This window comes from Carassius gibelio, chromosome A8 (genome assembly GCF_023724105.1).
Source record: "Carassius gibelio isolate Cgi1373 ecotype wild population from Czech Republic chromosome A8, carGib1.2-hapl.c, whole genome shotgun sequence".
NCBI classification, from domain to species: Eukaryota; Metazoa; Chordata; class Actinopteri; order Cypriniformes; family Cyprinidae; genus Carassius; species Carassius gibelio.
Genome location: NC_068378.1, coordinates 26,680,147 through 26,704,088, shown reverse-complemented (window position 1 = coordinate 26,704,088; position 23,942 = coordinate 26,680,147). Strand labels below are relative to the sequence as shown.

The window sequence follows — 23,942 nt, the reverse complement described above, 5'->3', positions numbered from 1 at the left end:
ATTGCAGTTTTGCAGTGCCAAAGTAGCAGCTATAAACTTTGAGAAATATTTAGTCGGGGTAATAGGAAATGCAACTGCTAACTAAAACACACAAATGCACACATGCCCTTTTCACAGTGTAGTTCATTGCACTTTTTGGACTTTTAATTTAATTCATGATTTAAATAACTTCTGCTCCAAATTAAGCAGAAACTAAAGAAAGAAGCGTAGCATTTTAAATCAGTGTAAAAAACATATTTATGGAATAAATTGAAGGGAACATAATATGTCAAAATATTCTCTTAATGTAAATTCTTCATCAGTATTTTTTGTCTTGTTTTCCAGTGCAAACCAAAATACATTTTCTTGAAATGGAAAATGACTTCAAGGCGTCTTGTTTTCTGAGAAACCAATCAAACTGAAGTGAGTTTATGATTAAAGCAAGAACAAACAATGAGTCAAAATCAACTTAATTAAAGGGAAAACAAGTTTTCATATTACACTGACAGATATGTGTACTTGTTTTAAGATTAAACTCGTTTTATTTCATTACTTGAAGACATTTTACATTTGTTGGAAGTTTATCTTGATTTAATGTTTTGATGTTTAGACTGTATCTGTATTGGAAAACAAAAAATACTGAGGAAGATATTCATGCATTGCAACGTTTAATGCAATGACTTTGGGACTTTCTGTATTGATTTAATACCTGTAAATAAAACATAATGATGCTGTTGTAACTTCTTGATGGATTCATTTGCAACACAATCATTGCTTCACTCAAAACATTAGTTAGACATGTTGATGGTTTAATGTGTTGAGAGAGCCGTTCTCCAGCACCACGGCAATTGAGTTTCCATTAGCACTGGTGTGTGATTAATACCCTCCCATCCACTTGATTTAGGATCCATCACCGTTTTCTGTCAGAAATCCTGTGTGGAGAATGTCAGTCAGTTCCTCCCTTCAGCAGAGAATCAAGACGCACGGAGCGGATCCGGATGACAGCGGGGATGACTGGGAGATCGGTGTCGGGAATCTGATCATAGACCTGGACGCGGATTTGGAGAAGGATCGACAGAGATTGGAGATGAATCGCGTTTTGAGCGTTAAAAGCGCGGTGGAGGGTCGCGGAGAGCTCGAATATAATTGCTCGAGCGCAGGCGCCGCGTTCGACGGCCTGACGAAGCCGTTCCTCTGCAAAGAGCCCAAGAAATTCAAGCTGAAACGCAGGAATTCCACTACGGATACGGATCGATTCCCGCCGCTGGAGATTGTGAGCGGCATTCCTAAAGTATGCGTCGGTAAGCGGCGCGAGGCTCAAGGACGCGGCGGGGAGATGAATTCAGCACCAGCGCCGGTGGACAGCGACGAACCGGCGCCGCTCGGCAGAACCAAAGACGGCAAAAAGGGCAAACCCCCGAGCAAAGGAGTGAAAAGAGAGAAAGACTCGGTTAAAACACGGAAAGAGAAGCCGAGCGATGAATTCGGTCCGCTGTCAGAGAACGGAAGCGCCTTGGGAGGAACGGAGAATCTCATCTGCAGGGGCGGAATGGACGCAGCTATTGTTGACCACATTGTCGACACGAGCACCGAGGAGCACAGCCTGAGGACGGTAAGCTCACATCTTTCCTTTAGAAACCTTCATGTCGAATCACCAAGTTGATAATGCGCGTGTAATGCGTCCGATTGAACCGTGCGATCATGATACCAATCCCGTCATGCAGTCAGACTACTAATGTGTGCAACTATCACGATCCGTTATGGAGGTGAAGAAACGAGCTCGAGGCTGTAGGATGAGCTGATGGCGGATTTACTGTTTGTGTGCTTGAGAATGGTGTATTGTAATCAAAGGTGCTTCGGTGTCCGTGTCTGATTTCTTCTTTGTGAGCTTGGCTATTTGAATCTCTTTACAGCCGCGAGATTAAAAAAACAAAAACAAAAGCGCTCCAAACACCTTCCGTGCAATGAAGTCGTTTCGCATGGCTTGGATTGCAATAGCAATAAAAACAGGTTTTCTTTTGTTTGTCAGCCATTTCCTTTGTTAACGCAGCCCCTGTGAATTTCTTCACGTCTGTTGCCAATGGAAACCTAAGCATCATAATTCCCTCTGTTTGTTTTGGACAAAGACATACCGCCTTGCTTGAAGCCAAGATGCTTTTCGGGTGTTATTTACAGTTTTAAACATAAAAACAAGCTCCACCTCCTCCAGTCTTAGCCATTCTGCACTATTGTCCCTGTACCTTTATCTAGTCTTCATCGTCTGTTTGATTACATCTTTAATTGATTTTTCCGTACATTTCTACCATATGACAGTCACCACTGATTAGCTACTACTAAATATTGTAGAAAGGTAATTTTCTGTAAAGTTGCTTTGCAACGATTGGTAAAGTCAAGTCAAGTCACCTTTATATATATAGCGCTTTAAACAAAACAGATTGTGTAAAAGCAACTGAACATCATAAATTAGTAAAACAGTGTCTCAATAATGCAAAATGATAGTTAAAAGCAGTTCATCACTGAATTCAGTGATGTCATCTCTGTTCAGTTTAAATAGTGTCTGTGCAATCATTTGCAATCAAGTCAACGATTTCGCTGTAAACTAAGTGCCATAAAAAGCGTCATACAAATAAACTTGAATTGAATTAAATCTAGATGTATTTTTAATTTTGCCTTATTTCCAGTGACATCGCTCAGAAAGACACCATTCACAGGTGTATACTGACATACAGACTTAATGCTGTAAGAGTTTGTGTGTGCTCTCCTTCTATAAGGAGGATTAAGTGATTACTTGATTGTTGAATTTGAAAATACAGAAGAGAAATGTTTTGATGAAATCGATCAAAAAGAAACTGGCATGCTGCTGTATTATACTTCAGCTGGCACTGTGTTTGTGCTCTTTTTCTCTCTCCAGTTGAGTGTTAAGACGCGGTCGGTTGGAACTAACACACAGGAAGCAGAGAAAGCCCTTGAGTCCAGCAACATGGAGCCATGTCAACCAGGAACGAGTGTCAATCTAGAGGGAATTGTGTGGCATGAAACGGAGGAAGGTGAGAGCATGTTATTCTGTGCATTGTTCCACACATATAAAACAATATGCTGTTGTAAAATTATCTCCATGCATGTGTTTCCAGTTAGTATCTCACATCACTATTCCTTCTTCACCACATTATGAATGAATCTATTCAAATTGGTTTCGCTGGATATGTGATGAGTGAAGGGCAAGTTTTGTCATTAGCTCCACAGGACTGCGTTTTCAAAGCAGCTGTGAGACGGAAGCTTTTGAAGGAAGAGGAGACACTGGTTGCATATTGATTAAGCAAATTAAAATTGCAGACCACCATCTTAACTTCCATCACTGAGATCAAGCACAGAATGAATCCATTCGAAAATGTTTTAATCCTTTGGGTAATTTTGGTTGCTTTTTATATATTTTAGTGGGACTCATTACTGTGAATGTTTCTCTTTGAATTCAGGGGTTCTAGTTGTTAATGTCACATGGAGGAAAAGAACCTATGTGGGCACTCTCTTGGACTGTACCAAACACGACTGGGCTCCACCACGGTAAAACACCTTCCTTTCTTCTTGATTACTTGACTTGTAGTGTATATATACTTTTAAATTAAGATTCAAGATGCATTTGGGGGTCTAGATTCGAACCCGTTTTGATTTTAGATCTGTTCATTTTAAGAAAGTTGATTTATTTACATGCACTTATGACTACTTGTTGTTCTTAACCAGGTTTTGTGAATCACCAATGAGTGATTTTGAAATGCCATATGCACGTGGACGAGGTAAACGGATGCGGCTGGCCATACCAGATCAACCAACTGCAGACCCGAGTCTTTCCAAGATACGAGGGCTAACTCACAAGAGGCGCGGTGTGGGAATCGGCAACAAAGGTAGACGAGGGAGTCTGAATCTCAGTGGCTGTAGGACACCTGGATACTACACCGTAGAGGACATCAAATCCAATTCACTTATATGTGGAAAACGAAAAGGCAAAGCCCCAGCTGATCTAGATTTAAGCTTGGTCTCTGAGGACATAAGGAATGGGAATGGGAAAAGGATACGAGCTAAATCCAGGAGCGCTCCTTCCACACCTCAGGGTAAATCTGACCCTGTGTTTCTTGATCAAGTTTGTGCTTCCCCAATGCTAATAGACTGTCCGCATCCGAACTGCAACAAGAAGTACAAACATATTAACGGACTCCGTTACCACCAATCACATGCTCACCTGAACAGTGACAGCAAGCAAGAACTTGAAGTAGAGAGCGAGGACAGGCTTTCAGATTTTGATGAAGCGCTCAGCTCAGTACCTTTTGATTCTTCTGAGAACATAATCACCAAGAAGCCCCGAAGCATGTATAAACTCAATGCAGTCAGTTCTCCAAAGAGCAGGAAAGCATTGCTTAACAATGATAGCAGTCACATGACTAATGCAAAACTACGCCCGAATGTGGCAAATAAAGAAAGATCCATAGATGATCTGAGTAACCTCCCACTCATTTCCAACATGTCTGTTGTCCTTGAGAACTGCCTCATGACGGATCGTAGTACATCTGTTGAGATGCCTAAGCTTGAAGCGGAGGATGTTATTGATAAGAGGGACATATGTAGCAAAGTTAAGAAAGAAGGGTACACTGAGAGATGCTTAGCCAAGTCTCGAACCAACAGACTCATCAACACTGCCCCTGCCCCTCCGAAGCTGACCGCTATTCCACCTGCCGCATTTTCCACTAAAATCACAGAAGTTTCTTCTCATCAGGCCTCTCCAACTGTTGCCCTCACAAAAGCCAAGAACCTCTCGCTGAAACCCATCAAGCCAAAGATGGAGATTATTGCACAAGTTAACATGGACCACACCACTGCAGTCCTGAGCAAAGACAGTAAGAGAAAGGAAAAGCATCGCATAAAGGAAAGGAATTATAAAGATCCCCGGAGTCCCAAAAGTGACCCAATTTACACCAAAGTGGATGACACAAAGACTATCGGGAAAGACTTTCCTGTGAGCCTCTTGAAAGAGCACTTGAGCAAGCAAGATGTTGTAAATGGTCCAAGTGAAACGCAAGAAAGCCGCATGGCGAGTATCAGAGCCGAGGCTGACAAGGTGTACACCTTCTCGGACAATGCACCGAGTCCTTCCATCGGGAGCTCTGCAAGAATGGACTGCGTCCCTCTTACAAACGGAGATGGAGCGAGTACTAAAACAAACAGCCCTGCATACTCCGACATATCTGATGCAGCTGAGGACGGTGGGTCAAACTCACGGTCCAGACGGAACTCAACACAAGATCCAAACTCAAACAGCAACATCAATCCCAAAATTCCCTCAATGAGTACCGCTCCCACAGTGACCCCAGGAAAAGAGGTCCAGTCCACATCTCACGGCCATGGTTATGAATCCCATTGTATCCCAGTTTACATGCATTCTGGGCAAGCCAATTCCACTTCGTTCCATAAGGTGGCCTCGCCCTATGGTCGGATGAAGGATGATTTGAGAGATTTAAATGAGGATATAAAAAGCTCAGAATCCTCTAGCCACTCAAGTTCCCAATCACAGCTTCAGTTTGCTGAAACGCACACAGCACTGGCTCAGTCTTTGTACTATGGACAGTACAGTCGGGGTGTTCCAATGGACCAGAAGGTTCTAATGATACCCAGCACCCACAGACCTCTAAGTGAGACATGCTGTGAGGAAATACAGTATAGCAAGAGTAGAGGTCACGTTAGACGAGGAGCCGAGCAAAAGGAACGAACAAAGGATGAGCAAAAACAGTTTATAAGCTCTCCTCAGTCGATTCATAAAGGGGTGAACTCTGTTAAGATTAACTGTGCAAAACCTGGCTTCATCTATGTGGATTTGGACAAGCAGCTGTCGTTTCAACAACAACAGGGGAAAGTGTCCCATATCTCCATGTCAAAAGAACAAGGGGTCCTCAAGGAATCTGAAGACCTCGGTTTGGAGAATTCAAACTCAAAATCAAATGTGGACACAAATGTAACATTTCTAAATGTAAGTTACTGATGTTACTTATCATTTACTGAGGAAATGTTCTTTTAAAAGACAATAACAGACCTTGGTTTTGGTGGAATAACAATTCAAATCATGTTGTTTTGAGTGCTAGATCCTTAATCATCAAATGATCGAATTGACAGGATTCTTTGATGATTGAGATCCTATTGATTTCTAAGACATTTCCATCCCTTTTGAAATTGTCCATGACAAAGAACGCATTAAACACTAGTTTCACAGGGCTTCTGTTTCATAACAAAGGGCTTCCCTGTAAGGTGTGTGATTTCATTGGTTGTCAGACCAGAAACTGTTTGACAGTAGATGTTCCTCTGGGTTTAGGCTTCAGAATCTCAGTCCTGGAGCCACTCATATCAGTCCAAATATGTGAAGCAGCAAAATCAAGAGGTCAACAAGATCTCTGAGGAAATGAGTCTGAGTCCAGACAAGGGGAAAGACTGGCACATGCCTCTAGAGCCCGAGTCCCGGCTGGAGGCTGAACTCCAGAATGTCAAGTGTGAGACGGCTGCTGAGGTCATCGAGGAAAGTACCAGACTGGAGGGGGATGAGATTGCGGGTGAGACGTCTGAAGACTCGCAGAACGCAAGAGGGGCTGCGTCATCACCCCAGCAATCCTTCATCCAGTTTCAGCACTCCTACCCCTATTTGCATTTGTGTGAGACAAGCAGCAATGCTTACAGAGTGATGTCTCCAGCTTTGGTGCATAATTACCCAGGTAATCATCTTCTGTACATTGTAAATATGAACCCAAAACTTTCATGTGGTGGAGTTTGTACCACAAACTACTTGTAAGTGTAAGTCGTGTGTTTTCCATTCTAGGTTTCCATTACCCTCTGTATGGAAAAACGGCAGGTAGAGAGGATTCAGAAGGGGTTCAAAGCAGCAAACCAGCGACAGATTCGACAGCATTAGAGCTTCTGTCACATCCTCTTCTGCCATATCACGGCAAATCTCCCGTTGTATGTATCTCACTTCAAAATTCAAGTAAAAAATAATGGAAAACCATTTTTAGAAAGGCGTACTTTCTACAACATATGGCCCTAATTGTGATCCCAAAACAACATCTGTTAAATATCTACAATACAGATTCTTTCGGGAACATCCAGAAACACAGCGAAAACATGTAAAGAACATAAAATGAATGCTGGCAAATAGACTGAAACATGTTAATAGAATTGCACTTGAAGTACTTAAGATTAATTACTGTTGATAAATTTGATGGATTCATGTAGGCGCTTTGCATTTTAAATATGTGCCTTGTTGTCCAAAGACAAATTGACAGCACAAAGCTTTTCTTTAAAATGTTTATGTAAAGGTCAGTGGCTTTGGAATTCTAACCAAATAAAACATGATGACCATAGACAGAAGCAAAGTCTTTCACAGATGTTTACACATTGTATTTGTACTCCTTCAGCCTGGAGAAAGAGGATCTCCAGAGCAAGAACGCGAGACTGAACGGGAAAGAGAATCCGTTCCCTTCGGACGCCACCTTCAGGCGCATCATCTCACTCACCTGGGCATGAGCTACACTCTGGTGTCCGGCCAATATGACCCCTTTCAAGGTGAAAAGGTCAAAAACAACTGAACTATACTACACTACTGAACTCTGCATTAAAGAGCTCATATCATGAGGAATCAAACTGATCTTGTAAAAAAAAAAGTTTGTAATATTCAGACCTCAGAGGTTCTTTTCCAGTCTCATTCTAAACTTCTGTAACATTCTGACACATGAATGTAAAAAGGTAAATAAGCAAGTGCTATTGCCATGTCACATATTTAGAGGACATATCAGTCTTATGCCAAATACACACTTCACAACTCAAGGTTTTTGACTAATCAACCACACACCCTCTGTTCATACTGTCAAGAATAAACTCACCCATTGCTGTTCCTGAGAAAATATATTATAATTTCAGAAAATATTTCAGCCCTGTAGCGTGAGCTCGGCTTTAAAGAGACTGCAACAAAAATTACCCATTTAATTCTAAGTGCAATAGAGAGTGGGATTATCAATAAAAATCTAGGGAAAATAAATAAATCATAATTAATGAAAATAAAATGTGGCTATGGTAAGAATTGATTGTAATGTTCTGTGATCTATGATCCTTAAGGTTTGAGTTCTGCAGCACTGGTTGCAAACCAGCAAGTGACAACAACACAGACCTGCTCTAGCGGTGAGAAAACAAATGTATTTACCAATGCAGCAAGATTAAATCAATTCCTGTAGCTGAAAGAGTAGATCATGGCAGTAGGTCATGGGTTTGAATCCCAGGGAATGCATCAGGGTTGCCAAGTCCGGGGTTTAGCCACATATATGGTTTACTTTTACACTGTTGATATGTGTTGGTTTTAAAGAGCGTGGGTTTAAGTGCTCTTGATGGAAGGAAAAACTGCAGAAAAAAGGTGGTTAGGCTGGTTTGGTTTTGTTTCACAGATCTGGCAACCCTGGAATGCATGTACACCTTGAACACATTGCAAGTCGCTTTGGATAAAGGCATCTAACAAATGCTTTACTGAATTGATTGATTGAATTAAAGCAGTTGAACATTTTTACAGTCACAGTTTAGAGCTATGAGGTCTTTATACATCATTCATGGAATGTTTATCTGAAACAATTTAGTTGGATTATCGTCTAACATTTTTTTAATATTACTTCTTGTTTCAGAGAACATTCAAAATTCATGTTTGCAGAATGATTACTTGAAATGTTCCTCTAACGTTGAATTGTACAATTGGGCTTTTTGACCAAATGTTGTTTGATAAATGATGTTTTCATCTACAGAACATATTTTTATTAGCCGGGTTTCTTACTGTCTGTTTAATCTGCAGAAAACGACGGGAAGATGTGAGATGTTCCTGACTCACGTAAGGACTCACAGACATCAATTCCATGGTGTTCCTCATCGCCTCCATAGGAGGCAGCGACTAATTTAATTTCTAACCAATGAATGTACTAACGGAGGGCTGCAGTGGAACTAGACAAGGCTACACTGAAAAACATTTCCTCTGCTCGTGGATTGGCTACATCTAGCTGTTTGTATGCACTTATATTGTCTTGTAATCATACTATTGAATGTATTTGCTATTTCATCACCTTTGTGTGGTAAAGGACGGGTTGCAATAGATTCTAAGTGACTGTAAGGTGGCTCGCTCCGCATTGACTTATTATTAACATGAATATACTGTTATTAACAGCTTTTAATCTATTGTATCGTATAAAGTGGATGTTAATCAACAGTTCATCTCAGTGCCATACAGTATTATCGTGATGTACATAGTTGTACATAGTTGAACGAAGCTCAACACCGACTATAACAAGCTTATGTACCTTTGTATTGATTCAGTGCAATGTATGGTTGTCTACCCACCTCACCTAACCGGCAGACGTAGTCCTTTGTTACTTCAATAGTAATGCATAACTAAATATGTTTACAAGTGGTTCTCTGGACAGAAAGTCAATGGTGTAGGTTGGTTGAGTCGCGTCATTAGGTTTTTCTTGATGTCTGCTATATCATCAAACTGCAGTTGCTTTTTATACTGTCTCTGCCTTAACATGTTTGGCAATCCAAATAAAAGTCAAGGTTGTTTCTACATGCTGATGGTTGTTTTTGTATTGAAAACCATTTGAATGTGAGGTTAAAATAACTTTCATTAGGAACCATTATATGATTCTTATTGCATCATTAGGGGTTCAAGCACGCAAAATCGAGCTATATCCGAAACCTACTTTTGCGAACTAGTCCTAGGATTTTCAACCAATCAGAACCAAACCACTTCAGAAATATTCCCTGGACACTCAATATCAATAATTATCAAAAAAAAGTTGAAATTTCAATTCTTACGCGAAACAGTATGCCAAAAAGCGTCTATGCTGACGTTAGCCAAATGCTATTTTAACTATAACTCTTGAACGGAATGAGATATCTTCACCAAACTCGGTACACATATGTATGAGCTCAATCTTTGGTCAAATCAAAAAAATTGCTCATCTCTGCCACTTGGGGGCGCAATAAGATAGAAAAAACACATAAATGGCTATAACTAGGCAACCGTTGGCTCGATCGACTTGAAAATTGGTATGCAGTGTCTTGGTCTGAAGGGGCACAAGTACCTATGAGGACATTTGCATATCTCAAAAAACATGGCCGCCATTGGCCAAACAATTTTAAGCACCTATTTGAAAGGGTTAACGGATGTTGATCGGAACGAAACTCGCTGGGTACGTTCGACTCATGAACCTTAAGGTCTGTAAAAATTTTGAAAGAAATCGGCCACTAGTTGGCGCTAACGAGTTTTATGGCTCTGTAATCACGTGGTGTTTCACATATCAACACAATATGCATATCATTTGATAGATCTCCTCGTAATGCACAACTTTGCCTCAAGAACCATTGCTGTCAATCAAATCGTTCAATTGTTATTTACAAATATGTTAAAAACCTACTTTTGCGAACTAGTCCTAGGTTTTTTGTCCGATCGGAACCAAACTACTGCAGTAATATTCTGTGGACTCTCTAGATCAATAATTATCAAAAAAATGTTGAATTTTGTCGTTTGGCTAGCTTTAAATCAGTCATTTAGAAAAGGGGTGTGGCCAAACACACCCCAAAGCCTATAAAACCTAAACGAAAACTCAAAACTTTATGAAACTCGGTGAGAACATGTAACAGGTGACTCTTAACAAGCATGCAAAGTGTCATGGAGATCGGATCATAGGTGGCGCTATAAAATTTGAAAAAGCCTCAAAAACACACATTTTCAATAGAAAATGATCACAATTTGTTGGACATGTTCATACATTCACACAAACACTAGATCTTCATATCATATGATAGATCTCCTCTTTGTGAACAACTTTGCCTCAAAGAGCGAAGATGTCAATCAAATCGTTCAATTGCAATTCACAAATATGTCAACAAGCTACTTTTGCGAACTAGTCCCAGGTTTTTTACCCGATCGAAACCAAACCACTGCAGTAATTTTCTCTGGACTCTCTAGATCAATAATTATCAAAATTTTTTCAGAATTTTGTCCTTTGGTTAGCTATAACTGGCTAAATTAGAAAAGGGGCGTGACCAAAATACCCAAAAGCATATAAAACCTAAACGAAAACTCAAAACTTTATGAAACTTGATGAAAACATGTAACAGCTGACCCTTAACAACCATGCAAATTTTCATGGAGATCGGACCATAGGTGGCGCTATAACAGTAGAAAAGGTCTCAAAACATAAGATTTACATGGTAAATGGCCTCAAATTGTCTGAAAATGCTCATATATTCACATAAACACTAGATCTTCATATCATATGATAGATCTCCTCATTCTGAACAACTTCTGGGACCAATGTTGTCAATAAAGCTGTTAATTAAATATTGAAGATTATTTAAAAAAGTTACTTTGGCAAAGTAGTCCAAGGCTTTAAGCTGAAAATTAAATCAATAAAACCACTGAAGTACAATTCTCTAGACTCTGAAGGTCAATAATTATCAAAAACATGTTGAACAATTTTATTTGGACAACTATAAACCAGTAATTTTATAATATGTTCTTTTCATAGTGTACACAAAGGCCTATTAATACAAACAGAAAGCCCACAAATTATCAAAACTGTGTAAAATAATGCCTAATTTCATCCTAAACAAGTATGTAAAATTTAAGAGAGATTGGGCAAAAAACATAACACTATACTATAACAGTTATGTTTAAAAACAGTGTTGTTTGAGTAAATGCAACCACTAGATGGCAGCGGAAGACCACTAATGGGCTCATTCTGCAAATTGAAACAGTACTTTTGAAAAGATTTATGAATTCATGCCCAAACAATAAAAAAAAACCACTGTTGCAACGTTTTAAATCTCACTGTTAAAGTTTTCAATTTTCTTCATACAGACTTATCAGTTTTTAAAATTTTGCCACATTATGATTACAGTGAAACCTGAAAATGACATCCAAACTCTTAAAAACTAGTTTAATCATTTAATTTCAGTGCGTGTGTCTGTCTGTCAGCCTATTCTCCATATTGGATGTGTTTAACGGTCATCCATACGTCCAGGTTGGCTCAGACCACCTCAGAGGCCTTAATGTGCTTGAACCCCGGTAAAATGCTGCTTGCAGCTTTAATTAGTTAATATATATTCACAAAGCTAAACACATGAGATAATGCGCTTGTGAATGTTTGCTAGTAAGCTTATTAAGCATCACCTAATGATTAATATATTTTTTTCCCATGTAAATTAAATCTGCTATTGAAATTAATGTTCATGAAGGTAGTGTAAACTTTTATAAACATTTGATGAATGATGAATAGTTTTAGATTGGGTACTGCAAAAACATTTTCGCAGATAATATTTATGAGTAATATTAACAATGTTCACAAAACATTACGTTCGTCTAACTTTTTTTTACTTGTTGTAAAGTTCAGAGAACATTCGAAAGTAACGTTTCATGACATCTGGAAATGGTCAAATGAAATGTTCCTTTAACGTTCGCATAACCAAGCTAATTTTTTTAAATGAAAAAAAAAAAGGATGTTTTTTTCGTTCAGGAAACATAAAAAAATTACGTTTTCACAAGGTAATGTCAGCAAAACGTTCTTAGAACTTTTTTTTTTTTTTATCACAATAAATTAATATTGATCGTGTTGTTTTACCGGAGTAGCAGTCGATTCGGTTCCCCTCTGGAATTCCCGTTTCCCCCCGGTTGCCTGGTCCGTGTAATAAACCCAACCAAATAGTTAATCAAACATTTCCCCAAAGTAGCCTAATTTCCGCGGATTTGGCAACACTGCTGCATGCAAATACACCAAACACACCTGGATGTAAGGAAAGCAAAAAAGGGACAAATCTCTTGCTACACTCCAGCATAGTAAACTGATTCTCAGACTCCCGTTTATGTTCTATTGATTTTTATTCATTTTGCAATTGTTCCTTTATTTTTGCCTTATGTCCGAGTTTTTGCAGTTTATTTTTTCTATTGCAAATTAGTGTAATCTATCCGTGCTGACGTCCAAACTAAGGGGATTATATTACTGTTTCCTTATAGAGCAACAATACATTTGAACTAATACTATTTGATTAATCTGTTTACCTTCTTACTGATAACAGTGGAATGTAGTTCCTCATATAGGTCAAAACTATATGAGGAAATTCTAAATTACAAAACTCAAGGTTTTTATCCATTTGATAAAAAAAAGAGCAGAAATATTTCATTTGCAGATGTTCCTCCAGTTTCCAAGTTGATGGTAAGTAAAGTACTTTAAGTGATAACTTCTCTACACTGACACGTTTTCTCATAGTAAAGTGAGGTAGTGATACACCAAAACAAAAAGTCAGTTCTTGTCAACACATACTTCCACAGCAAGGCATATAATAAAAAGTAAAAATAAATGAGCATAAATGAATAACTATACGACAGAATAAAACAGAATAGCCAAAGCCTCAATCACCACATTGTAATCGGTAATAAATCTGATTGAAAAACAAAAAAAGGAAATCAATTTCAAGTTGAAAAACATCTCATCTTAAAATTAAAGCTGCAAGCAGCGATGAACGGGCCCTCGCACCCGGGCTCACCGGCAGCGAGTGGCTTTAGTTAATAGGTGAACGGTGAGAAATATGCGTTTAAACTCATAAATATAAGTAGAATATATCAATGTTTATTCCATATATGTGCCAATCTTCCTGTTGCCAGCAGGTGGCGCTATCATTATAATGGAATATTGGCCTTCAGATGTGTTCAGGGCAGGACTTTTATCGAACATGTGAGGTTTGGGGAGGATTGGACACTTTATGCCTGAGTTACAACAACATCCTATTTCATGGCGAAACAATGAAATTTGTCAGGCCGCCATGGACACGCCCTTTAACGAAACCTCAAGATCTTCGCAATTTAAGATCGCAAAAGGCTTTAGATTACACTGACCAAGTTTGGTGTTGATCTGAATAAATATCTAGGAGGAGTTCGTTAAAGTACAACCCCTGAAAATGGCCAAAACAACACTAATTTTGCAGAGAAAATTCCAAATAACTGACTTCCTGTTGGGATTCGGACTTCGTACCAAGAGACTTTTTCGTAGATATTGGTGTGTTACATGTGTGTACCGATTCTTGTACATGTACGTGAAACATAGCTCAAGGCGCACTCCGTTTAAAGTGTATACGCACTCCGTTGAAAGTGTATAGGTGGCGCTATTGAGCCATTTTGCCACACTCGATGGAATATTGGCCTTCAGATCTGTTCAGGCCAGGACCCTTATCACACAAGTGAAGTTTGGGCAAGATCGGACATTTTATGCCTGAGTTATAACATCTTTTATTCCCATGGCGAGACATCGAACTTCATCACGGCGCCATGGACACACCTTTTAACAAAAACTCAAGATATTCACAACTAAACATCACACAGGTCTTTAGATTAGACTGACCACAAAAAAGACATTGATGTCATAAAATTTCTAGGAGTAGTTTGTCGCAGTGTAAAATATGTAACTTCCTGTTGCCAATAGGTGGCGCTATGACTATAACTGAATATTGGCATGTAGATCTGTTCAGGTCAAGAGTCTTATCCAACATGTGAAGTTTGGGGCAGATTGGACATTGTATGTCTGAATTACAGCAACTTCCTTTTTCATGGCGAAACATCGAAATTTTTCAGGCCGCCATGGACCCGCCCTTTAACGAAACCTCAAGTCCTTCGCAATTTATTATCGCAAAGGGCTTTAGATTACACTGACCAAGTTTGATGTTGATCTGAATAAATCTCTAGGAGGAGTTCGTTAAAGTACAACCCCTGAAAATGGCAAAAACAACAGCAATTTTGAAGGGAAAATTCAAAATAACCGACTTCCTGTTGGGATCCGGATTTCGTACCAAGAGACTTTTTTGTAGGTATTGGAGTGTTACATGTGTGTACCAATTTTTGTACATGTACGTGAAACATAGCTCGAGGCGCACTCCGTTGAAAGTGTATAGGTGGCGCTATAGAGCCATTCTGCCACACCCGGTGGAATATTGGCCTTCAGATGTGTTCAGGCCAGGACTCTTATCACACATGTGAAGTTTGGGGAAGATCGGACATTTTATGCCTGAGTTATAACATCTTTTATTCGCATGGCGAGACATCGAACTTCGTCGCGGCGCCATGAACAAGCCTTTTAACGAAAACTCAAGATCTTCACAACTGAACATCGCACAGGCCTTTAGATTAGACTGACCACAAAAAAGACATTGATGTCATAAAATTTCTAGGAGTAGTTCGTCGCAGCATAAAATATGTCACTTCCTGTTGCCAATAGGTGGCGCTATGACTATAACTGAATATGGGCATGTCAATCTGTTCAGGTTCGGAGTCTCATCAAACATGTGAAGTTTGGGGCAGATTGGTCATTGTATGTGTGAGTTATAGCAACTTCATTTTTCATGGCGAATCATCGAAATTCGCCAGGCCGCCACGGACACGCCCTTCAACGAAAAGTCAGGATCTTCGCAATTTAACATCGCAAAGGCCTTTAGATTAGGCATACCAAATTTGGTGTTGATTTGAAGAACTCTCTAGGAGGAGTTCGTTAAAATACAACACATGGAAATGACCAAAATTACACAAAATATGCTCATAATATTAAAAATAACCGACTTCCTGTTGGGTTTAGAATTTCGCTCCAAGAGTCTTTTTTGTAGGTATTGGTGTGTTACATATGTGTGCCAATTTTCGTGCATGTACGTGAAACATAGCTGGAAGGCTGTTGATTTTCTTGGTATAGGTGGCGCTGTCGAGCCATTTTGCCACACCCTCTTCTGAATCCTATATCAGACGAAAATTTTCACCAGGTTTGACGAGTGTGCAAAGTTTCATGACTTTTTGAGCATGTTAAAGCCCTCAAAAATGCGATTCATTCGGGAGAAGAAGAAGAAGAAGAATAATAATTAAAGCTGCAAGCAGCGATGAACGGGCCCTCGCACCCGGGCTCACCGCCATCGTGTGGCTTTAGTAAAAAGGTGAACGTTGAGAAATATGCATTTAATGTCCTAAATATAAGTGGAATATATCAAAGTATATCCCATATATGTGCCAATCTTACCGTTGCCAGCAGGTGGCGCTATCATTATAATGGAATATTGGCCTTCAGATGTGTTCAGGCCAGGACTCTTATCAAACATGTGAAGTTTGGGGAAGATTGAACATTTTATGCTTGAGTTACAACAACTTCTCTTGCTGTGGCAAGACATCAAATTTTGTCATGGCGCCATGGAAACGCCCTTTAACAAAAACTCAAGATCTCCAAAAGTTAACATTGCACAGGCCTTTAGATTAGACTGACCACAAAATATATGTTAATCTCAAAAAAATTATATGAGTAGTTTGTCGCAGCGTAAAACATGTCACTTCCTGTTGCCAATAGGTGGCGCTATGACTATAACTGAATGTGGGCATGGAGATCTGTTAAGGGCAGAAGTTTTATCTAACATGTGAAGTTTGGGGCAGATTGGACATTGTATGTCTGAGTTACAGCAACTTCCTTTTTCATGGCGAAACATCGAAATTTGTCAGGCCGCCATGGACACACCCTTTAACGAAATCTAAAGATCTTCGCAATTTAACATCGCAAAGGGTTTAAGATTACACTGACCAGGTTTGGTGTTGATCTGAATAAATCTCTAGGAGGAGTTCGTTAAAGTACAACCCCTGAAAATGGCAAAAAAAACGCCAATTTTGCAGAGAAAATTCTAAATAACCGACTTCCTGTTGGGATTCGGATTTCGTACCAAGATACTTTTTTGTAGGTATTGCTGTGTTACATGTGTATACCGATTTTTGTACATGTACGTGAAACATAGCTCGAGGCGCACTCTGTTGAAAGTGTATAGGTGGCGCTATCGAGCCATTTTGCCACACCTGATGGAATTTTGGCCTTCAGATGTGTTCAGGCCAGGACTCTTATCACACATGTGCAGTTTGGGGAAGATCGGACATTTTATGCCTGAGTTATAACATATTTTATTCCCATGGCGAGACATCGAACTTCGTGACGGCGCCATGGACACGCCTTTTAACGAAAACTCAAGATCTTCACAACTTAGCATCGCACAGGCCTTTAGATTAGACTGACCACAAAAATACATTGATGTCATAAAATTTCTAGGAGTAGTTCATCGCAGTGTAAAATATGTCACTTCCTGTTGCCAATAGGTGGCGCTATGACTATAACTGAATATGGGCATGTCAATCTGTTCAGGTCAGGAGTCTCATCAAACATGTGAAGTTTGGGGCAGATTGGTCATTGTATGTCTGAGTTATAGCAACTTCCTGTTTCATGGCGAATCATCGAAATTCGCCAGGCCGCCACGGACACGCCCATTAACGAAAACTCAAAAGCTTCGCAATTTAACATCGCAAAGGCCTTCAGATTAGGCATACCAAATTTGGTGTTGATCTGAATGAATCTCTAGGAGGAGTTCGTTAAAATACAACGCATGGAAATGACAAAAATGACACAAAATTTGCTCATAATATTAGTAATAACCGACTTCCTGTTGGGTTTCGGATTTTGCTCCAAGAGACTTTTTTGTAGGTATTGGAGAGTTACATGTGTATACCAATTTTCATACATGTACATGAAATGTAGCTCGAGGCGCACACCGTTGAACGTGTATAGGTGGCGCTGTTGAGCCATTTTGCCACACCCACTTCTGAAACCCATATCAGACGTAAATTTTCGCCAGTTCTGAGGTGTGTGCAAAGTTTCATGACTTTTCGAGCATGTTTAGGCCCTCAAAAATGTGATTCATTTTGGAGAAGAAGAATAATAATAATAATAATAATAATAATAATAATAATAATAAACGGAGCAATTCCAAGAGGGTCCTCACACCATCGGTGCTCGGGCCCTAATAATAAATTAAAGCTGCAAGCAGCGATGAACGGGCCCTCGCACCCGGGCTCACCGCCATCGTGTTGCTTTAGTAAAAAGGTGAACGTTGAGAAATATGCATTTAATGTCCTAAATATAAGTGGAATATATCAAAGTATATCCCATATATGTGCCAATCTTACCGTTGCCAGCAGGTGGCGCTATCATTATAATGGAATATTGGCCTTCAGATGTGTTCAGGCCAGGACTCTTATCGAACATGTGAAGTTTGGGGAAGATTGAACATTTTATGCTTGAGTTACAACAACTTCTCTTGCTGTGGCAAGACATCAAATTTTGTCATGGCACCATGGAAACGCCCTTTAACAAAAACTCAAGATCTCCAAAAGTTAACATTGCACAGGCCTTTAGATTAGACTGACCACAAAATATATGTTAATCTCAAAAAAATTATAGGAGTAGTTTGTCGCAGCGTAAAACATGTCACTTCCTGTTGCCAATAGGTGGCGCTATGACTATAACTGAATGTGGGCATGTAGATCTGTTAAGGGCAGAAGTTTTATCTAACATGTGAAGTTTGGGGCAGATTGGACATTGTATGTCTGAGTTACAGCAACTTCCTTTTTCATGGCGAAACATCGAAATTTGTCAGGCCACCATGGACACGCCCTTTAACGAAATCTAAAGATCTTCGCAATTTAACATCGCAAAGGGCTTAAGATTACACTGACCAGGTTTGGTGTTGATCTGAATAAATCTCTAGGAGGAGTTCGTTAAAGTACAACCCCTGAAAATGGCAAAAACAACGCCAATATTGCAGAGAAAATTCTAAATAACCGACTTCCTGTTGGGATTCGGATTTCGTACCAAGAGACTTTTTTGTAGGTATTGGTGTGTTACATGTGTATACCGATTTTTGTACATGTACGTGAAACATAGCTCGAGGCGCACTCTGTTGAAAGTGTATAGGTGGCGCTATCGAGCCATTTTGCCACACCTGATGGAATTTTGGCCTTCAGATGTGTTCAGGCCAGGACTCTTATCACACATGTGAAGTTTGGGGAAGATCGGACATTTTATGCCTGAGTTATAACATCTTTTATTCCCATGGCGAGACATCGAACTTCGTGACGGCGCCATGGACACGCCTTTTAACGAAAACTCAAGATCTTCACAACTTAACATCGCACAGGGCTTTAGATTAGACTGACCACAAAAAATACATTGATGTCATAAAATTTCTAGGATTAGTTCATCGTAGTGTAAAATATGTCACTTCCTGTTGCCAATAGGTGGCGCTATGACTATAACTGAATATGGGCATGTCAATCTGTTCAGGTCAGGAGTCTCATCAAACATGTGAAGTTTGGGGCAGATTGGTCATTGTATGTCTGAGTTATAGCAACTTCCTGTTTCATGGCGAATCATCGAAATTCGCCAGGCCGCCAAGGACACGCCCATTAACGAAAACTCAAAAGCTTCGCAATTTAACATCGCAAAGGCCTTCAGATTAGGCATACCAAATTTGGTGTTGATCTGAATGAATCTCTAGGAGGAGTTCGTTAAAATACAACGCATGGAAATGACAAAAATGACACAAAATTTGCTCATAATATTAGTAATAACCGACTTCCTGTTGGGTTTCGGATTTTGCTCCAAGAGACTTTTTTGTAGGTATTGGAGAGTTACATGTGTATACCGATTTTCATACATGTACATGAAACGTAGCTCGAGGCGCACACCGTTGAACGTGTATAGGTGGCGCTGTTGAGCCATTTTGCCACACCCACTTCTGAAACCCATATCAGACGTAAATTTTCGCCAGTTCTGAGGTGTGTGCAAAGTTTCATGACTTTTCGAGCATGTTTAGGCCCTCAAAAATGCGATTCATTTTGGAGAAGAAGAATAATAATAATAATTAAAGCTGCAAGCAGCGATGAACGGGCCCTCGCACCCGGGCTCACCGCCATCGTGTGGCTTTAGTAAAAAGGTGAACGTTGAGAAATATGCATTTAATGTCCTAAATATAAGTGGAATATATCAAAGTATATCCCATATATGTGCCAATCTTACCGTTGCCAGCAGGTGGCGCTATCATTATAATGGAATATTGGCCTTCAGAGGTGTTCAGGCCAGGACTCTTATCAAACATGTGAAGTTTGGGGAAGATTGAACATTTTATGCTTGAGTTACAACAACTTCTCTTGCTGTGGCAAGACATCAAATTTTGTCATGGCGCCATGGAAACGCCCTTTAACAAAAACTCAAGATCTCCAAAAGTTAACATTGCACATGCCTTTAGATTAGACTGACCACAAAATATATGTTAATCTCAAAAAAATTATAGGAGTAGTTTGTTGCAGCGTAAAACATGTCACTTCCTGTTGCCAATAGGTGGCGCTATGACTATAACTGAATGTGGGCATGTAGATCTGTTAAGGGCAGAAGTTTTATCTAACATGTGAAGTTTGGGGCAGATTGGACATTGTATGTCTGAGTTACAGCAACTTCCTTTTTCATGGCGAAACATCGAAATTTGTCAGGCTGCCATGGACACGCCCTTTAACGAAATCTAAAGATCTTCGCAATTTAACATTGCAAAGGGCTTTAGATTACACTGAACAGGTTTGGTGTTGATCTGAATAAATCTCTAGGAGGAGTTCGTTAAAGTACAACCCCTGAAAATGGCAGAAACAACGCCAATTTTGCAGAGAAAATTCTAAATAACCGACTTCCTGTTGGGATTCGGATTTCGTACCAGGAGACTTTTTTGTAGGTATTGGTGTGTTACATGTGTATACCGATTTTTGTACATGTACGTGAAACATAGCTCGAGGCACACTCTGTTGAAAGTGTATAGGTGGCGCTATCGAGCCATTTTGCCACACCTGATGGAATTTTGGCCTTCAGATGTGTTCAGGCCAGGACTCTTATCACACATGTGCAGTTTGGGGAAGATCGGACATTTTATGCCTGAGTTATAACATCTTTTATTCCCATGGCGAGACATCGAACTTCGTCGCGGCGCCATGAACAAGCCTTTAAACGAAAACTCAAGATCTTCACAACTTAACATCGCACAGGCCTTTAGATTAGACTGACCACAAAAAATACATTGATGTCATAAAATTTCTAGGAGTAGTTCATTGCAGTGTAAAATATGTCACTTCCTGTTGCCAGTAGGTGGCGCTATGACTATAACTGAATATGGGCATGTCAATCTGTTCAGGTCAGGAGTCTCATCAAACATGTGAAGTTTGGGGCAGATTGGTCATTGTATGTCTGAGTTATAGCAACTTCCCGTTTCATGGCGAATCATCGAAATTCGCCAGGCCGCCACGGACACGCCCATTAACGAAAACTCAAAAGCTTCGCAATTTAACATCGCAAAGGCCTTCAGATTAGGCATACCAAATTTGGTGTTGATCTGAATGAATCTCTAGGAGGAGTTCGTTAAAATACAACGCATGGAAATGACAAAAATGACACAAAATTTGCTCATAATATTAGTAATAACCCACTTCCTGTTGGGTTTCGGATTTTGCTCCAAGAGACTTTTTTGTAGGTATTGGAGAGTTACATGTGTATACCGATTTTCATACATGTACATGAAACGTAGCTCGAGGCGCACACCGTTGAACGTGTATAGGTGGCGCTGTTGAGCCATTTTGCCACACCCACTTCTGAAACCCATATCAGATGTAAATTTTCGCCAGTTCTGAGGTGTGTGCAAAGTTTCATGACTTTTCGAGCATGTTTAGGCCCTCAAAAATGCGATTCATCTTAGAGAAGAAGAATAATAATAATAATAATAATAATAATAAACGGAGCAATTCCAAGAGGGTCCTCACACCATCGGTGCTCGGGCCCTAATAATAATAATAATAATAATAATAATAATAATAAACGGAGCAATTCCAAGAGGGTCCTCACACCATCGGTGCTCGGGCCCTAAAAACAAAGCAGATACAAGAGGGTCCTCGCACCTCGGTGCTCGGGCCCTAACTAGTTTCAAGTTTAGGATTTAGGACGGTATTTTGAACCATTTGAATCGCCGTACATTCAGTCGTGCTTCTTGCGCACGCTAGTTCTGATCGTACGTTTAGTAACTCGCCAACTACGCAAGAATTGTAGAATGTTTGCGTAAAGGGGAACAGACATTCCGAGGGGAACAGAATCGACTGCTATACTAGCAGGAACGGCTATTTAGGGTAACTTTCCAATGCAAACTAACGTTAAAACATCGGTGGTGAAAATAACATAAACCTAAAAACAAATATGAATTGTACTATCATTAATATACATTTATAGATAAATGAAACATTTGTGGTATTAACTTTTTACTTGCGATCTTCACTGGTATCACGGGGCTTGCAGCTGCGTTTTTTTTTTTTTTTTTTTTATTGTAAGGGGCGTTACTGTTATTTTGGCGGACTCTGAAGGGCGCGCATAGTGATGACGTCATAAGCTTTGTTTGGCTGAGGCAGTTGTTGTCCCAGGGTCATCATAAAAAAAATATTGGTCTCAGGACAAGGAGGACTTGGAAAAATCAGGATGTGCTATGACTTCATCATGTAACCGATTCAAATGATTTGCGAACCCGATTTAAACTCCCGAACTGACTCAAATGATTCGCGAAACCCGCTTTGAACTCCCGAACTGATTCAAATGATTCGCGATTCCGCTCCGAACTCCCGAACTGATTCAAATGATTCGCGATCCCCAAACTGACTCAAATGATTCGCGATCCCGTACGAACTCCCGAACTGACTCAAATGATTCACGCTCCATACTCCGAACTCCCAAAATGGTTTGGGCACTACCCCAGCAGCTCTGGTATTAAATATGTTTAATGGGACCATGGTTTGGGCACCACAATTCCCAGCATAGTATAAAAAAGTAGTGAAGATCGTTTGCTCTAGAACTTCCTCTTTTAATTTCGGGAATGTCGTGGCGGATTTAGAACGAGTGCTTAAAAGAATGGCAGCAGAAAAGCAGTTATGTTAAATACTACTGGAGCTTCGTTGAGAACTGAACTGTTGTGGTGGCTGGATTATTGCCTGACTGATGGTTGCCTGACTGTCCCAGTTGAAAATAGTGGATTTTAGAGGGATGCACGGTTACCGTTTACTTTAGATTTAAAACTTTTGTTTATTGTTTTCTTTTGTTTTGTGAATTTGAGACCCAGAGGGTCAGAGGAGAGAGTAGGCCCCTAAGAATCTGGCTTAATAGTGATTGTTAAAATGCTGATTTGTGTCTGTATCACCTGCCTTGCCCACTGTTAATTAAGTTGTTTATTCTTTTCTTTTGTAGGTTCAGTTTGGGTTTCTTAAGCCAGTGGTGGCCACTGAGTTGCCCTCACTGTGTGGATGGTGGTGGTAAGGTGGCCGGGATTGTGTGGTGGTATGATCACTTTATCTTTGTTTGTTTTTTTCCTGTAGGTTTGCAGTGTGATTGCCGTGAGCTTGACTGCTGTGAGAACACTTTTGCTCGTGCCACTTCTGTCTTCACTTTCTGGGTAACCTGTGGCCATCTATAGTTTGTTTTCTTTTGTTTATTCATTTATTTTGATTTTGCTTTCATGTGGGTATTTGCATCAAAGATTGGTGATGTTTTAATACTTTTGACCTGTCTGAATAAAATTGTGCCTGTTTGTTAAAGTCACCTCATGACCCCTTTTGCATGGTTACTGTTGGCACGTCCTGATTTTTCCAAGTCCGAAGTGTTCCTAGGTCAACATATTTTGTTGACCCTGGAACAATATTTTACTCCAAAAATATATTCTTAACCATATCCCTACACCTAAACCTAACCTTAACCATGATTAATCCCTAAAATCAGAGGAAATGATAGATGAATGACACTGATGTACAAGCACCAAACACTGATTTTAAGCATAAACTTCACAAAATCTATAAACTGGTTCTTCAAATCTGATTGGTTAATCACAATGTTGTTCCAGGGTCAACAACGATGTTGTCCCAGGAACATGTCTCACTTGGTAAAATCAGGTTAGGCGTTACTGTTGACCCATTAAGGTCATCCCACCACAAATATAAAGGC

The 23,942-nt window shown here is 39.9% G+C and overlaps 1 protein-coding gene across 4 annotated transcripts; it reads left to right on the top strand.

Moving 5' to 3' along the window:
• Positions 1-75: 75 nt before the first annotated feature.
• LOC128019062 (zinc finger protein 608-like) lies at positions 76-23,542 on the top strand. 4 transcript variants are annotated; one of them, XM_052605018.1, is made up of 10 exons: positions 76-1,591; positions 2,891-3,026; positions 3,453-3,540; positions 3,718-5,992; positions 6,332-6,725; positions 6,830-6,969; positions 7,425-7,572; positions 8,122-8,184; positions 8,840-8,875; positions 23,321-23,542. In XM_052605018.1, exons 1-9 carry the CDS (start codon positions 923-925, stop codon positions 8,857-8,859), a joined length of 3,933 nt encoding a protein of 1,310 aa, XP_052460978.1. In that variant the 5' UTR covers positions 76-922; the 3' UTR covers positions 8,860-8,875; positions 23,321-23,542. The 4 variants fall into 4 exon arrangements, 3 of the variants coding, with proteins under 3 accessions (XP_052460978.1, XP_052460977.1, XP_052460979.1); XM_052605017.1 differs by lacking the exon at positions 23,321-23,542 and having other exon boundaries at positions 8,840-9,601; XR_008185054.1 differs by lacking the exon at positions 23,321-23,542 and having other exon boundaries at positions 1,177-1,591; positions 7,425-7,580; positions 8,840-9,601.
• Positions 23,543-23,942: the final 400 nt, after the last annotated feature.